The 18,982-nt window shown below is 34.8% G+C and overlaps 1 protein-coding gene across 1 annotated transcript; it reads right to left on the bottom strand.

Moving 5' to 3' along the window:
* Positions 1–1,853: 1,853 nt before the first annotated feature.
* On the bottom strand, positions 1,854–18,877 carry LOC113234753 (T-complex protein 1 subunit gamma). The gene is made up of 12 exons (XM_026470218.1): positions 18,757–18,877; positions 18,617–18,678; positions 18,348–18,524; positions 18,011–18,208; positions 15,820–15,944; positions 15,071–15,266; positions 14,626–14,780; positions 13,325–13,493; positions 11,789–11,881; positions 5,428–5,542; positions 2,493–2,671; positions 1,854–2,352 (listed from the first exon to the last, which is right to left on the bottom strand). Exons 1-12 carry the CDS (start codon positions 18,785–18,787, stop codon positions 2,227–2,229), a joined length of 1,626 nt encoding a protein of 541 aa, XP_026326003.1. The 5' UTR covers positions 18,788–18,877; the 3' UTR covers positions 1,854–2,226.
* Between the last annotated feature and the right edge of the window lie 105 nt (positions 18,878–18,982).

Genomic DNA, 18,982 nt, shown 5'->3' with positions numbered 1-18,982 from the left:
CTAACATTGTATTGAGTAAGGCATCCATTATTAGCACTATCATTGTGAGAAAGCTAGTTTTGAGATCGTGCCGCGATGTAATTTTACTAAGGAGGGAAATTAAGATACATTACAAAAATGTGTTAGTGTTGATATCAAAATAAGCCCTTAGGTGTTAGCCCCGACTTTAAAACTCCCTGAACGTTCAATGTTGCCAGCACATTGAATCAAGTAAAATGTAGTTTCATACTTATGAAACTACATTTTACTCAATACGGAGTTATAGTTAGATTTCATCTTCGATATAACCATATCGAAGATGAAATGACAATAACCACTATACACTACAAAACACACTATTCCACAGGGATTGAAAAGATGTCAAGAACGTACCGAATTTGGGAAGACTGGACTGTTTTTACTACGTATTTGGTCACGTTTATGGGGTACCTTTATCAATCGTTACAGCATAAAAGGTGCGTTTCAAGCGATATTAAGTAAGAAACTTAGAACCTAAATTCATCGGTATTCAATGTTGCACAATAACGTTGACTACTAGTTCTAATAAATATCTATGGGGATCCTAATTTATTATAATGCAATTATAGCATCGTTATGTTCATTACAAGGACCTAGTGAATTTTTACTATGACGATTTAAAATAACTGGTATTTTTTCACAATTTCAGGGTTAGTAAGTGCTGTGTTTTCTCATATTGAACATATGTATATTAGGAGCTTATATAATCTGGCCGATCTTTACGTAAAATAACTTAAGGCTCAAAATGTAAATGTAACTTCAATTTTAGAACAAAGTCAAACAAATATTTGTGATTCAAGAGCGTAACGAATAAGACTAGCGTTTCTAATTTTAATGGAAACACGAAATCACGGCACGAAACTCAACGAATAAAATAAAATTATTATTAATTATAATATTCAAGGACAACATTCTATTCTATACAAATTAAGATCCTAGTAATTAAAATAGTACATACGTGATACTTCGCATAAACTCTTGAAAACGATATTGACTAACGATGTAGGTTTTCATAGGCACTTATTATTGCTGAAATAACGTATTAAATGGACCAGAAACCATACAAAAATAACTGTGAACCATTGATTCAATTCAGGCGGCAGAATACTAACGTGGGATCATTCAATTGAGAAAGTTTTTTTTAATAATATCAAGTGATGGAACAAACAAGCCGTGCGCCTGATGATAAAGCTACCCGCCTGTCCATAACAGTTGCAGTGCCACTCAAGAACTGAGGAGCAATGCCACTGCGCCCGTCACCCTGAGACATAAGTTGACAAGTCCTATGTGCCTGTAATTTCACCATCAGCACCCTTACCCTTCAAAATCGGAACACAATAATGCTGACATTACTGCTTGGCGGCAGAAATAGTTAAGTGTTGAGCAAAAGCCAAGAAAAAAAATGAAATAGTCAATGGGCCCCATTCCAAAGTCATCAGAGGGCGACGCCTAACTGACATTTTTCTACGTCATAACATAGCGTTTTAGCAAGACAATAGAGTTGGTGATTATTGATGGCTCGCGGTTATGTAGTAATACCGTAAAAGATAAGGTTGATGCTATGATAACCTGCCTCCTCTGTAAAAGGAATCGTGTCGTTCTCGATATTCAGAAGAAAATATTCACCAAGGTTACATAACTGTTTTTGTGCCGTGTAACTGAATTGTTTTGCTAAGGTGGGTGTTTTTGTTATAATTTATCTTTTCAACCATTACCGGCTATAATAAAATATCAGTATAGACTATGTACTCCATAGCGTTTGGTTATTGAGCTCCAGACCAATTTGTCATATTTCAAATAGTTATTTGGATTTCAGATTCTATGTAAACGGTATAAGTGTTTAGAAACTAATAAAAAACAAACGGGCACGTATTTTACCCGTGTAGTAGCGTTGTTCCTTTTATCACAGACTAATTGACTATGTGTTTCTGTCAATAATGTCAAAATAGTGATATCGTATTGGACACTTCAATATATTTACAATACATTCTTCAGTAAATGTTAACTGGAGCTCTACTTCGGTAGGGCTGGCTTTGATTTAACCGCGTTTCAGCGCTTCTCTTTTCTAGCAAGATATTTCGCCATAATCAAGTCTATGCCAAAATAGTGTGGCTCGGCTTAGTGAATCTGAAATTTTATTACTAGCGAGTCTAAGTATGAATTAGAATGTCATCCCCGAATATGCTAACTAAGCTTTGTGGGCGTGTGTTATTCCTGCATGCCCTGGGCCATCTGCGCGGGCGCAGCTGGTTCGCGGTCCTTCTTCTTGGAGCCCGATACGATGTCGTCGATCCTGAGCAGGAGGATCGCTGTCTCCACTGCCGTTTTGTACACCTGTAACACAATTGTTATGCAATTCATGAAAACGTTTTATTCGAATTATAGTAATAATAATATAATAATAACGCACACACTCGACATATCATATTACAAAAAGGGACAGTTTGTTTACTTTAGTATGCTGCGAACAGTACCTGTAGTTTGACCGCGAGTGGCTCCCAAATCCCCTTAACGGCCATGTCGACGATCTCCCCGTTGTCGCCGTCGATGCCGACGGTGCAGGCGCAGGAGACAGCGTGTCGCGCGCGCAGCGCCGTCAGCGTGCGGATCGTGTTGGCGCCGCAGTTCTGGGCCAGCGTGCGGGGGATGATCTCTGCAGGGGATCATAATCTTTTCAACTGGCTTGCTTATATTAATTAAGGATTCAACAGGAGAGCCTTCGGCGGATTACTACTACTTACACATTAATAAAAATTATATTTATATTATTACAAATATAACATACAGAAATCACTTGTAATAACTCAAGACAGTACAATGCGGGTTACGATCCACCAAATCGACGGCTGTCGATGGTTCATATTGTATACATACAAAAAACCAGATTCGGGGACGATGATATCTTCTCGCATTGAAAATTGCTAAATAAAGCATAGACACATGTCGTTTTCATTTTCCCCAAACGATTTATACTTTAAAAAAACTAGCTATGCTATGGTGGTCGTTTAATTAGACACACTTCTTATGATTGAAGGAAGTTTAACTTCAACGTACAAATGTTCGTGAAAAATATATAAATTTAATAATAAATAATCATGCAATAATGTAGCCACTCAAATAAAAAATCATTAAATGCGTAAAAAATAAAACATATCTTACTTTTAATTATAAAATGAGTCTTACACAATGTACGAGTATATTTTCTGTTCCTGGCCGCTTGGACGTCTAATTAGAAACATTTGAAGAAAGCATCTATAGCTCGTTCTTTTTTTGAGATTGAAGAATAACATTTCTTTCTTGATGTTTTCTATTAATTTGGCGGCAATTCAAAATTTACTCTGAATTTAATTTTGTTCAAAATGGGCAAAAATAAAAGTTGTGACGCGTCAACTAGGCAAATAATTGTTAATTTACATTTAGATCAAAAGTGGACGTACAGAAGAATAGCTGAGCATTTAAATTGTTCTGTGAAGAAAGTTTTTAATGCAATTGATCACTATAAAACACATGGAACTGTTGAAAATGTTCTTAGAAAGGCTCGGCCAAGAAAAACCTCTCCCAGAGAAGATAAGCTAATCGTTCGTGTTGCTAAAAAAGACCCATTTAAAGGCTCAACCCAGATTAAAAATGAAGTTTTTTCGCCTGATGACCCCAGAAACGTCTCATCAAGACTGATACGCCGAACATTAGTGGAAGCTAAATTGTTTGGAAGAACATCTCGAAAGGTACCGCTTCTTACCAAGCAACATCGAGAGAAGCGATTATTATTCGCAAAAAAATATGTTAATTGGACGGTACGAGACTGGAAAAAAGTATTATTTTCAGATGAAACGAAAATAAACATGGTAAATTCAGATGGAAAACGCTATGTTAGACGTCCTGTAAACAGTGCTTTTAATTATAAATACACAAGGAGCATAGTCAAGCACGGTAGCGGAAACATTAAAGTTTGGGGGTGTTTTTCCGGATGTGGGGTTGGTCCCGTTCGGAAGATTGAAGGTACAATGGATCAATGGCAGTACACAAATATCTTAGAGGACACAATGATTCCCTACTCGGACGATCATTTGTCTTTAACCTGGAACTTTCAGCATGACAATGATCCTAAACACACGGCCAATAGCGTCAAATGTTTCCTTAGCGAACAGCGTATATCCGTTTTAGACTGGCCAGCAAATAGTCCGGATTTATACCCGATAGAAAATCTGTGATATATTGTTAAGAAGAAAGTCTCAAACAAACATAACACCAGTCAAAACGAATTATATGAAGCATTTGTTGAAGCATTGATTGAATCAATGTCACGTCGTTGCAAAGCTGTTATTGAAAATAAGGGATACGCCACTAAATATTAATTATAAATATTGGTAGGCTGTGGATACTAACTATTTCGTAAATAAAAATACTAATTGCTAATATTTAAAAAAATTTTGTTTTTTACACTGTTTTGTTGTTGTTTCTAATTAGTTGTCCATTATTGTTTATACCTTAAAACTGATTTAAATGTTTGTCCGTAATGTAATATTGAAACTGCACTTGTGTAGGGGGATTTATATTGTTTTTCTAATAAATAATAAATCGTTGAACCTATTGTTGTCCTATTTATTGTTTAATTTCAAAATAAAAACGAATGCGGTGAAGTTTCTTACATAATGTCAAGGACCGTTTGTAGTGTTTCTAATTATACGACCACCACTGTATATATATATTGATAACATTTCAGTCATAATGAGATGACTGATTAGTCATTACAGTACCTGAGAGATTTCTCAGGTACGTATTTCTGTACGTACGTACGTACGTACGTATTTGTGAAATAAACTTTTGTAAATTGACTCTGCGTCCGATTTTGATTCAAGTCGGAATCGATCCGATCTCAAAAATAGATGGGTTTCTGAGCGAGAAGATGAACCTGATTCCTACTGTATCCTTCTAATTTGTGACTTAAATCAACTATTGTTACGATTAGAAATGTCAAAAGTTTCCGACCGGCCAATTGTGAATCGCAATTATGCGCGTCGACTCGGAAACTACGACTAGTTTCAGGGTCTTACCATGAACTCTTATTACGATTCAGTTTAGGACCTAAAATGAATCGTTGTGAGACAGCGCTACACAAAGCGTATACCACCATCCCGCTTTTATGTCATTACAAACCTATACTGAACTGTAATAAGAGTCCATGGTAAGGTCCCAGGTAATTAGTATGATTGTCTGGAATATTATTATTATTTGTGAATGTTTATTAACAACAATGCCTAACTGTGAACAAAAGCACCATGGTGGAAAGGTTCCCAGCCCTTCTAAAACTTGTGAAGTGCTCAACTAGCATTATATCGCATAACATTGGGCCAGCGATACAGACCTAAAATTCCCTATGAAATTCAGCTTGTTCGATCTTTGACTTACCCAAGGCCTGCGCGACTGCGCGGTAGGGCGTGTTGTGCGCGCCGTTGGCGGCCAGAGCCTGCGACACCGCCATCTCCACCGCACCTCCGCCAGCCACTAGGCGAGGGTTCAGTATCTAAAATCAGTTATCGATTTGAAAGACCTTAAGAAATAGTAAACACTATAGTGACCTACTACGTCATTGTCGATACAGGTAATTAAAAAGTTAGTTGCAATACGCTAAAACTCATAAAAAAATTCATTGCAAATATTTTTACAGCAAAAATAGAGAAAAATTTTTTACACATTTTATTAAATATTGTAAATTTTTATTCCTGGCTTGCGTGGCGTAGTTAGTATAGCGTCTGCCACGGTAAGCTAAAGACGTCGGTTCGAATCCGGCCGGATCGAAGGAATTTTTTCTGAGTGTTCGATCTTTGTATTAATAATTATAACAAACTAGTGGAATAATTTCACAAAAATAATTGAATATCAATTCAATAAAAATTTAAAATACAGTGAATAGCGACATCTCTCGCCAGGGCTGGTAACTGTAAAGATATCTAACTGGGCGATAAAACTTTCATAGATTTCTCATAGGTGGCGCTACGACTAAAAAGTCGTCGAAAAAACCAAAATACAAAGATACGAAGCAAGCACATAAAAAAATTCGTGAGGTCCGCTTGTTCGTTCCATGGCTTAGTTGGTATAGCGTCTGGCACGGTGAGCTAGAAGACGTCGGTTCGAATCCGACCGGATCGAAGGAATTTTTTCTGAGTGTTCGATCTTTGTATTAATAATAATACTAATATTGCTTTACGTTGTTTTTATAGATAACAGTCTAATAATAAGTAAGAATTAAAGTTTTTTTTGTGAGTGATTTATAATATTTATATTACACATTTAAAACAAATTATTAATATTATTTTGTGATTTGCAAATTAATAAAATAATTAATAAAATAATTAATAAATTACAGATGTCTTTTTCCATAATATTATAGTAAGTATTAAAGTGAATTAAAATTCATTTTTGGTCAAAAATTAAAGAAACAAAACTATGAATCAGCATGGATAATTATCGGATAATTCAGTGCTTCCAGTGAAAAACAGAATAAGACCAGTTATGCCCTTTTATTTTTACTGCACCATTGACTTCAGCGTGTCCGATTACATAACATATCAATAGGACATCTCTCTAGCAGTCTCCTAATGTCGTTTTTCTTATTACACTAAGGGCATAACTCACTGTTTTTAAAGGCACAATTTTAGTTATCGGGCATTTTTATGAGTCCAAAGGTATAAGTGCTCCCAATTCAAAAAATACATGCAAGTTTAACGAATAACTAGAGATATATTTTTACATAAAGACCCTTTTCGTATTATTCCATAATGACTGGGAAAAAAGTAGGACTAAAAGTGACTATTGCGTTATTCCACAGTGTACATAAAAGTATAACTGAGCATTTTGTTTGTTCCACTGGACACGATTGGACAAGTTAAGATAAGTTAGCCGCGCGAGCTCTCAGCGTGCAGACGTTAGTTACTACTGTCATTTATTGACCTACTTATTCACTGCGCGAGCGCATTCGTACCTCTTGTCGTATTGATTCTTTATCGATTAGAAGTAATATTTAAAAATGGTGAATTGTAAAAAGTGCAAGCAATACATTCCTAGAAACGATAAAGTGCAATGCAAAGGGAGTTGTGGTGGTAATTATCACAAGAAGTGTGCCAGCGACGGTAAAATATTGTCGGACGCCGATCTGTGCCGAGACTGTGTCAAAGTGGGTGGAAAACTTGACTCTCAGTCTCCAATGTTGAAAGTGGACTTGGAGACCACGTCACCGCAGGCTCTGCTTGTTACAAGTTAACAATAAACTGGAAATACTTTTTTCCTTGAAAAAGACAATTGATGACCTTGTTGAGTCAGTTGACTTCTATTCTCAAAAATATGATGAGCTTGTGATAGCACAGCAAAAAACGGATCAAAAGATGGTGTCCTTAGAACAAAAAAATGTCTATTTAGAGAAGTGTAATTCGGCACTTGAAGAAAGAATCGCTTTTTTGGAGTCAAAAGGTAGAGAGAAAAACATTGAAATTGTCGGTTTAGAATCAAGGGATGGTGAAAATATTAAAGCTGTGGTCGTAACTTTGGCAGAAAAAATAAAATTAAACCCGAATAATATTTGCGATGCCATGCGGGTGGGCGCAGAAAAAAAAATGACAAAGAAAACAAAAAGCGGCCGCGGTCGGTGATCGTGACCTTAAGTTCTATCACTGCACGTAATGAATGGCTAGTTGCAAAAAAGAAGATGCGCGTATTCAATACTAACATTTACTCTGATGGGGATAACACACCGATATATTTTAATGAAGACCTACCAAAATCTACACGTCAACTCTTGTGGTATACAAAGATGGAGTTAAAGGGATTATATAAGTATATATGGGTACAGAATGGAAAAATACTTGCCCGAAAGGATGATAGTGAACAGAACAGAAAAATAAATGTCATACGTAAGGAACAAGATGTAAACAATTTAAAGAAAAGAGGTTGATGTGTAAATTAGTATAGCCACAATTAGGCAATAAAATTTTGTTGTAGTTATTTGTTTATCATATAAAATTCAACGATCTACTGTCACATGTCGTAACAGATATAAATTACACTAGATATTATAGTGCAGATGAGTGGAGTGCAGACCTATTGGTCAACAGGAATAGTCTAAATATATTACACTTAAATATAAGATCACTTAAAAAGCATTTCAATGAACTGCTCGTACTTATTGACACCTGTAAAAAAAACTTAGATGTTATTGTATTATCAGAAATAGATATAACCAAAGAACAGTTGTCTTTATTTACAATACATGGATTCGACACATATATACATGCACGAAGTAGCCAATCCGGTGGTGGAATTTTAGTATACTACAAGAGTGAATATAATTTCTCTGCTGCGGTAATGGACGGAAATACTATGGAATTATTGCACGGGAGATTATCCGGCGACAAGTGCCATGATATACATATAACGGCTGTTTACCGACCTCCAAGAACAAACAGGTTATGCTTTGTAGAAGAGCTTCATAAATTATTGAAAAATCTTAATGTTCGTTCAGAAACAATATTATTAGGAGATACAAACATGGATTTAAAAGACGAGAGCAAAACTGGTGTTAAAAAATACAAAGACATGTTAAGCAGCTTGGGTTTCCAATGCGGAATAACAGATTACACGCGGGAAGAAATATTTAAAGGATGCGTGGTTCGCTCTTGCATAGACCATGTTTGGATACGGTGCCGGCCTCGCCCATTATCATCTTTTGTACTTGAGTGTAAAATTTCTGATCACTGCCTAATAGGCATGTGCGTGGCGTCAGACGTAGTAAAGTGTGGTGGTTGTAAAGTAGACAATGTGCGAACAGTGCTGAGTAATAAACTCGTTTATGAACAACTTAAAAATGTGTGTTGGTTTGAGTTTAGGGATATTAATTGCCCTTTAGAAATATACAGTAAGCTATGGTATGTTTTTGATAGTATTTATAAATCTTGTAAAGTTAGTCAAAGTATGGGAAATAAAAGGAAGACACAACCATGGATAACATTAGAATTAAAACAAATGATGAGTAGAAGAGATAAGTTGTTTAGGAAGTGGAAGTCTTCTCCTAAAAATTGTAACTATCGTTTAGAGTATACTAGATTTAGGAATAAAGTAAACAAGTGTATAAATAATGCTAAAAACAAATTTAAACAAGATCAGTTAAAAAAATGTGGAAATGATTTAAGAAAGGTGTGGTCGTGCATTAATGGGTGGTTAGGTAGAACGAAGAGATGTTTGGATCAAGTAATATTAAAACATCTTGGTACATTAGATTCCATAGAAAATATTTCCAATAGTTTTTCCAAAACTTTTACAGAGGAAGTAGTGTCTATTAAACTTAATCATGTTTGTACTCAGACTTTCTTGGACCGCTCCCGTTATGTTAATGAATGCCCTGTTTCTATGCGGTTTGTAAATGTTAGTGCACAAGATGTATTAAAAATAATAAATAACTTAAGTGAAGAAAAAGCGCCGGGTTATGACGGCATTAGGGTTATGGACATTAAGTTAATAAAGGAACAGATTAGTCCAATATTGGCTAAATTTATAAATCTTTCTGTAAAGAATGGTGTCTATCCTAAGGACCTTAAGACGGCTAATATTAGACCGCTATATAAACAGGGTAGTCATTTCGATTATGCAAATTATAGGCCAATAGCAATATTATCGGTAATCAATAAAATAGTCGAAAAAATTATTATGAATCAAGTGACAAACTTTTTAGAGTCTAATAAAGTAATTTTAGATTCTCAGCATGGTTTTCGAAGAGGCCGTAGTACTGCAACTGCACTGACAGGTTTCACTGATTATGTTAATCAAAGCCTAAATGACCGGAAGCAATTGATAGTCATTTTCATAGACTTCAAAAAGGCATTCGATACTTTAGAACATAGTCAGCTGCTTCGAGCTATGAACGAATGTGGTGTTCGTGGCCCGCTTAGCAATTGGTTCCGAGCGTACTTACAAGACAGGACGCTACAGACTCTTATAGAGGGGCAAACTGGTAAAAAATTTAACATTACCTATGGTGTGCCGACTGGTTCAGTATACGGACCGATAGGGTATAGCATGCACGTTAATTCTATGTGTAATGTAGTTAAGCATTGTAAGGTTTACATGTATGCGGACGACACCTGTTTAGTGTACGCTGACAACAATTTAAAAAACATCGAATATAAGATTCAGGAAGATTTCGATAGTATTGTTAAATGGTCTCATGATAATGGTATAATTATAAATCATAGCAAAACAAAATGTATGCATGTATATTCTCCCCATAGCAAAGTATATTCTGACAGTCCTACAGTGTTGGGTCATTCTTATGATTGTCTTCACAAGAAAAAAATAGGTTGTAATTGTAACAAAATAGAATTAGTGGATAAATTTAAATATTTGGGGTTAACAGTTGATGATAATTTTTCATGGAAGTTGCATGTCGAAAATGTATGTTCGAAACTTAGACTATCTTTAAATAGATGTTTTCAGCTTAAGTTTATTGTAGATAAGGCTACTTTATACATGGTGTATTATGCGCTAGCCGATTCTATTATCTCGTACGGTCTTAGTAGTTATGGGCGCACATTTACATCTTATTTAGACCAAATTAAGCAACTGCAAATAAGGTTTTTAAAATTGTTGGTTGACAAGGATGTAAAGGAAAAATGTCACAAAAACTATGTGGAATTGTTCTCGAAGTGTAGGGTGCTGCCGGTTCATGAAAGGGTCAAGTTATTAATAGCAGTGGAGGAGTACAGAAGGGATGATTTTAAAAAATATTATGAACATTCTTATACCACTAGAGCTGTTATTGATAAAAAGTATATTGTACCTAGGATTATAAATTATTACGGTCAAAGAACAAAGGAATATCTTGTACCGGTCATCTATAATGATTTGAGTATAGATGAAAGTAATGTATCGAAGCTGATGTTTAAAAAGAAAGTGAAGGAGACATTGTTGCTACAAGTCTCAAATAGTTAAACAGTATGTAGTTTAGTATTTATGAGTATGTGTGGTGTGTGTGCACGATAAGTGGATGCGGATGTGTGTGTATGATGAGTGGGTCGAGGCATATTATTTAATGAGAGTGTGTCCCTGCCAACAAACTGTATTGCAGTTTGGCGGGCTTTATTTTGTAAGCCATTTGTTATTTAAACTAATAAACTATTTAATTTAAAAAAAAAAAAATTTAAAGGACATACCTGCGATTTTACCGTGTTGTTATTGGTTAATAGTTCGCAACAGAAAACTTGTCGTTTTATTCTTTTAACGATTTTATGTCTAATAAATGTGGTTAGTATTATTGGTAAGTATTGTTATAACCATAGAACAGTCGCAGTTAAAGGAATAAGTCAAATTATGGCTTAAAATTTGTTAACATAAGTTGTGTTATTACCATTAAGCATTCATAAACAAGGACACAACGCGAAAAAGACTTAAAAAATATAAAGAAAATATGACTGAATGTTCAACCAAAACCCATTAAACGGAAGCCTAAATGTATACCTAAAGCTAGAAATCATAAAAAGTACTAATAATAAATGCGAACAACCAATAATCACTAAAAGTGTGGTTTTTTGCTTCTCCTGAAAAGTATTAATTTTGAGTTATTCCCTATTTCACTGGAGGCACTGAATTATTATGATGATAATTATCAAAGAAAATAAATGTCTTAATCATTTCAAACCCTGCAATAAGGATGAGTATTCAAATGCTACTAACGAATTTTCACGAAGTATTCACCCCGATAGCTTTACTTCAAGTACCAACTTACCAAATTCTTTGCGACGTGTAAGGCGTCCTGAAGATTCCTTTCAATTTCATTCAAAACATCTTTAGAGGCCCCGCGTAGTAAAATTGTGCACGCCTGAAAAGGTTAACGAACATTACTTGTTTAATCAAAATAATAAAATGCAGTATTGTTATTTTATTGCCATACTTATGACAACACTGGAAATAAAGTACTACTCGGTATGTTCAGTATCCACAACGAGCAAATTGTATGCAAGTCTGATTTTAATATTAATAAATATACAGCACTTTATTATTTGAAAAGATACCCGTAAAGAAGCATAGTAATAAATACTAAAAAGCATTAAAAATTTTATTAAAAAAATCCGAAGCAAATAAGAAAATGGTCCTTTATTATCATAAATAAATAAAAATTAGTATTATGATGTTTGCTAACAAAGACTGATTACTTCGTACCTATCTGTTATATTAGACGTTGGTTTTTATTTTTTATTGATTACCATGTACCATTAAACTTATTGATAAATATAAACATTATGAAATAATACTTCAATTTTAGGCAAAGTGTGGTATTATTCCCATAAGCTATATATGATAAGGTAAAAAAAGCTAAATAAATAATTTCAAAAAATATGGAATCTATATAATATTTAACATTTTATTATTATGCCTAATCTATTGCATTTGGATTTGTTAGGACTAATTGAATCCATATAAAGAAGACCTGACTGCACAACAATCATAAAATCTATGAAATAATTATTTAAATAGATGCAAACAAAATGTTAAGTTCTGTAAAATGACAATTCGTTAGCTAAATTCGTAAACCTCGTACCTCCATTAATGTTTGTACCTCATACCCGCATTTTGTGGACTTTTACATGGTCAAGAGCACGTCAAGCTTGACACTTATGATTTAAATCCAACTCTATGCTGCTTACGATAAAAACGGTCCAAAGTACAAAGTGTCATGCGTGACGTGCTCTTGACTGTACAAAACACAGAATTACTAGAAATAATTTTAGTAGACTATCTATGATTACACCTTTATAACTAAAAAATAAATGTATAATCATGAGATATCAATTCATACAAATTAATTTTAGTACATGTTTAAAAGTACAGATAGCAACACAAAAATAAAGAAAATTTTTTTTTTGAAATTGTACTTGTAACAAAGTCATGTTTTAGCATGATTTTTTATGTTAAAATATCAAAAGCACAGATTCAGCTTCTTTGCGATTGTATTATATATTATTGTACATTATAATGAACGCCTGAACAATAATCGTAGAGAGAAGAACAATCTCGACAAAAATGTTACAACTGCCATCTGTTGGCCTTTTCGAATATTTATTACAATAGCATCGCGTTTACTCTGTACCGTCTAATGACCAGCGTTAAGAATCAAAATAAGCGTCCGAACAAGTAGAATTACAAGTGCGACATTTTTTTGTATGAGATTGAATCTGTGGTATCATTTTTAATTATATTTAAATTTTAATTGCCCGATATTGCGCTTTAAGAGTATTGAAGCAGAAATCACAAATAATAGTACCTTAGGGTTCTTGCACTCGGTAACAAAAGTGAAGTATTCGTCACCGATCTTTTTAATCTCGAAGCGACCGGCGGCTGTACCCACGTCGCTCTCTTTGAGCTCTTCTGTGCGATTCACTATAGTCGCACCACAAGCGCGCGCCAACCGATTGTTGTCTGTTTTACGTAGTCTGGAAACAAAGAACTAGAGTTTAGTAAATCTTTATTTTCTGTCACAATATGACTACACTACAGAACAACTGCCTTCGGTGCTGGAATAATGCGATGCTGAAGAAATGCCGATAAAATTGGTGATCATTTAAGTGTTTCATTCGAAACATTTTATTGTACTTTTAACCTTCAGGTCAGTCCATTCACAAAGCATAAGTCAGTAATCGTGCTATTTTTTAACGCAATAAGCTCTTACGCTTACGTTCTGGTTCACGGAAAGGAATAGGTACCATTATTACGAGGACTTAAAAGAGTGTTCCGCGGTCGCAAAGTAACTATGTAGATAAGGTCAAAATCTGTCTACCAATGCATTAGATTGCAACTTTGACAAACATACTTGTCAAAAGTGGAAATGATGGGAATTAATTTAGACTATCTAAGGAATTAACATAGGTCAGTCGCCTAAGACTTGGGCATGCAAGTACACCTGTCCACCTGCCAAAATCAGGATAAAAGGTACCATTCTCTGTGAGTGTGATGTTGAGGATAGCACCACAGACCATGTTCTTTTTAACTGCCCTAAGCTAAGCGTTTCTCTCTACGATCTACTCCTTCAAGATGTCCCTCGTCCAACTAACATAAAATGCATCCTCGAGACGTCTAAGCCCTCCCCTTTTAATACACAAAAAATATTTTTGGCAATAAACCAATTAAAATTGTAAAATGTTAACCTTTTTTGCTTTTTCCTTTTTCTTTATTTTATGTAATTGTTTATTTATTTTTAATTTCTTTTATAACCCCTGTCTATAGCTACACTGCTTGGATTAATCCATTAATTTACCTAAAAAATTTACTAACAATCCTGATTTATTAGGTTGTGCTTTGTGTTATCCTGTGATGTTGCAGCTATGTGCTTTGTTTTAGATAAACCCGCTTCGAGTCTCACATATAGCAGTAAGGGTCAAAATTATATTTGAAAATAAATCCACTCCTCCAGTGTAAAGGCTACCTACGTGACATTGGCGGAATTGTGAAAGACACAGAATAAGGCACTAATAAATAAAGAAGTTTAACTTAGGTCAATAATTTATGAATTTTAATTTGACATAATAGAATTGTACTTATTGACATTAAATAAATGAATTGAGATACCTGCGGATGGCGGTGATGCCGGCCTTGACGAGGTAGTGTTGAGCGAGATCGGAGACTCCTTTCTCAGTGAACACTACATCGGGTTTAAGGGCGATGATTTCAGCGCACTGTCGTTGTACGTGCTCTTCTTCGAGTTGCAGCATTTTTGTGAAGTCCTATACATAAAAATATTATTTGTCATGACCTGATACCATACCTACCTAATTATATAATATCTTGCTTGTGTAGTGAGTTTTTAAATGTTTTGTTTTGGAAGAAAATTTCCCAGCAAGTATTTAGATCATATGCATAAGACAAGAAATGAAAAAAATAAAAAGGCACCCCAATACGCCGAGATGAAATGGAAAACAATTTCCCAAAATAAAATGATAACATGTATCTGTATGTATGTGTCCTTGTGTTGGGTACAAACAACTAATGTTTGATTTATTTAAACAATAGGTACCTGCTCTCCCAAAATCTCAACATTGGTCTGACTTTCTCCCTTCTTGTACTCAAGCGGACAGTCAAGAAGTATTATACGCGGGTTTTCGATGTAGCGGCGCATCTTCGGATGCGTCACATCCTTGTTGATCATCACGCCGCTTAATACGCGTGACTCCTCAATGGAACCACCGGGGATTTTTTCTACTTTTGCGTAGCTGGAATTTTGTAGAAAACAGATTTGAAATATCAATAACTTTTTCTTTTCATTTATTATCCAAACCAAAAATAATTCACAGTGGTTCTTAAGTCTAACTTATCAACTGGAATCCCTGTAATGGGTATATAGGTGGCTACAGTCGCTAGTTGTTACAGCATTATGCGCTATTACTTATTACAGGAACAAATTCGTCATTCGTTTTAGAAAAATAGCAATCAGAAATAAATATTCAAATTCTATTTTAAACGAGATAAATTAATCAACTAAAATTAACCTTATAATATGGTATATCTGGTATCATTTAATAACAAACTTCAAAAAAAAAGTGTTAAGGTACAAAGAATACACAATAAAACACTTCGATTTCGCATCTGATTTAACTCTGCTATATCTTTATTGTTGCAACTCTTTTTATTCCTTAAATCATCACTTAAGCGCTTTTTTTCTTGTACCCTGCAAAAGTCATGTTACCACAGGTGTTGTATTACATATTTTCAATGTTTGCAGCAACAATAAGGTCTAATGATCAGTTGTATATTTTAATAACTTACTTTTTAATGTCAACTTCAACCCTGCCATTATCGTTGATAGTGACAGTGTTGACTGCATCCAGAGAAATGTCTACGGCCAGATCTGCCCAACGGCCAATGTACTTGGTACCTACACAGGAGCGAATCTGGAACACAAAAGAAAAAGTGAGTATTTTCGTAAAATTACTCTGTAGTTGTTATAGATTGTGTAGTTGTTATAGATTTATGATCTCTGCAATTAAAAAATAGCAATACCCTTGATGCTGCTCTCTCTCTCTTGCAATAATAACAGATTATTCTGTTCAACTCTAAAATAAATAACAATCTTCTACATTATACATTCAACACACATACATGCCTCCATAGTCAAACTGTTACCATGCTAGTCTGCCATGCAGAGGTTCCTGGGCTAGGAGAAATATTTGTATGGACTACATTTATTTCTCACATGAGTTGGGTGTATTTTGTGGTTGTCTATGTAAGTCCATGGCACCTGCTATGCAGAATTTCCCTGCAGGGCGATGATTGTATGTGTTATTATTATTTTTTTATTATTTCTGGTCTACTTTCATCAATTAATACTGAAATTCGTGTAGGGCTAGCACGACAGTGCACGACTAGCGTGAGAGCGACATAAAAAACGAAATTTCTATGCGGGAGTAGCGTAATTCGCGCCCTATGGTGCTAGCCCCACTGTAGTTCCATTTCTTTATTCAGGGTGTTATTTAGTTCTCTCGAAACCTGTAATGGTGGCGAGAGACAACACTTAACGCTAAAATCTTTCCCATTCCAGACTATTCAATTGATGACGTAATTTTTTATACAAGATTTATTTTTCGATTGCTAAATTATTTTCTTGAAATCCTATCTAGTGATACAAATCTTGAATTGCAGTCAACACCTTCCATTATGAGCTAATACATTCCTTACTACCAGTCGTAAGTCATCTTAACAAAGCTACAATCCACACATAGACTACAGTGGACTATGCTGACCTAATGTATTTTGTGGACCTTGAGGAATTTTGTTCATCATCAACAAATACTAGAATTTTGTTCACTGGTTACTTTATTAACCCATTTACTTCTTTCATTTAAAGCAATATGGTTTGTTCCTAATAAAAAGCTCGTATTTGAAATCAATAACCTCCGTCAATAATTCAGTCATAACCAAGGCCACCAATTACGCTGTGATTACTGCTATGGAGATATATTACTACACATTAATATGTAAAATGAGAAGGGATAGTATGTTGATGTAGAAATGTAGTACAAGAAAACACATCAACAGTAGTGTCACATTTAAGTGTACTAATGTCTAAATAAAGTGTTTTACCTAAATATTGATAAAGTCAGTTATCAGTCATCTATTCTTATAACACCTATTACCCATTTTATTGTACAATGTTCTGAAATGCCAAAGCTTTACTATCAAACATTGACTTAGAAATAAATGGACGACGACGGGTCTAATACAAAAACCACGAAAAAAATGTCCCAAGTCAACCTATTCGAAATTTAAATTATTATGTCATCGCAGTATCGCGCTGTCCGTAGAACAAATGAAGACTAAAGCGGAGTGTCGCGCTCTGATACGATGTTAGCGCCTTACAAGTGCGGACACTTTTTAGCGCGGACCCGACGTCCATATAATTGTAAGTCAATGCTATCAAAGCGTAATATTAAATTGACTTTCAATTAAACACATAGGAACATTTAAATTAACAAAATCTATCAATTCAAATCATACATTTATGATGCCCCTGTACTTGAAGTAATAAACATTAATTTAAATAGCTCTTAGTTTGTTTAAGTGCATTATTTAAGTTCAATAAAATACACATTGGGTGGCACAGTACTATATCGTCAGGGATTGTGTGATTATGAACAACTAACATTAGATTATAAGCGTCCTTTTCAATAATTGAAACAAAATCATATCTGCATAAATATTGTGATAAACAATTTACATCATTTATAGGAATCCATTGTTATCGGTCCGTAGACAATATAACTAAATGCTTACTGCTCAAAATTTTAAGTTGTAGCTGTTAAAATAACAAAGTAATAACATTAAATCCCTCTCCTGTAAAACCTTGGTTAAGTGTAGATACATGCTTTTTACCAATACTACTTATGAGGATTTGCACTATCCCAGACGATATCTACTTAATATACCTGAGCACTATACAAGCAAAAGAAGAAGTACTCACCACATCCTTCAACTTATCTCTATCATTCAAATCAATGGGCACTGAAATCTTGTCCTGCAGCAGTTTGATGGCATCTTCCAGAGCCTGTCTATACTCTCTGATGATCACAGTTGGGTGTAAGTTCTGAGCCAGGAATGGCTCCGCTGTGGCCAGCATCTCACCTGCTAGAACTATTACTGATGTGGTGCCATCGCCAACCTGTAGTAATATTTTTTGTTGTATTTAACAATATGTTGTGTCTATTTTGGATTGTTTTATTAGTCATTGGTTTCAGAATACAATAAAAACACTATGATTAGCAAATTTCACGTATGTTGATAAAAAATGCCATCCTAACCTCTTCATCCTGCGTTCTGGCGATTTCAATCATAGATTTGGCGGCGGGGTGCTGCACAGTGATCTCGCGAAGGATGGCATTGCCGTCGTTCGTCATCACAATGCCACCCATCGGATCCATCAGCATTTTCAACATAGCCTGAGGTCCGAGGCATGTTCGAATTACATCCGCTATAGTCTAGAATACGTAAAGAAATCCACGTTTAATGACTGGAAATAGGAGAAAAGAACAAAAATTACCTGTTTTTGATAGTTGTAGCGACTTCTTACCTTCCCGGCGTTGATATTCTCAATCTGAACCTTCCGGCCGGAGTCACGTTTTGTGTTTTGGCCTGCAAGTCAGATGAGTAATGAATAAAAACTTTACATTCTAAACCCAAAAAATTTAAGATCTTGACTCAAAAACTTACTCAGAACAAGTATAGGTTGATTTCCGAACATTCTTGTAATTAAATTAATTATATTTCCTCAAAACCAAATAACTTCTTCGAGAAAATCAACGAAATACACGAAAATCGCGTGGTGACTGATGTTGCCAGTAAAAAAGATGTTTCTATAATGGTAGATTTTATTTTTTATAGTAATTTGTTCACTAAGACTTTAAAGATGGAAACTTTTTTATTGAAATTTTAAATA

Source organism: Hyposmocoma kahamanoa, unplaced genomic scaffold, assembly GCF_003589595.1.
Source record: "Hyposmocoma kahamanoa isolate Upper Pololo Valley unplaced genomic scaffold, ASM358959v1 86, whole genome shotgun sequence".
NCBI classification, from domain to species: Eukaryota; Metazoa; Arthropoda; class Insecta; order Lepidoptera; family Cosmopterigidae; genus Hyposmocoma; species Hyposmocoma kahamanoa.
This window is presented reverse-complemented; position numbering and strand designations above follow the sequence as displayed.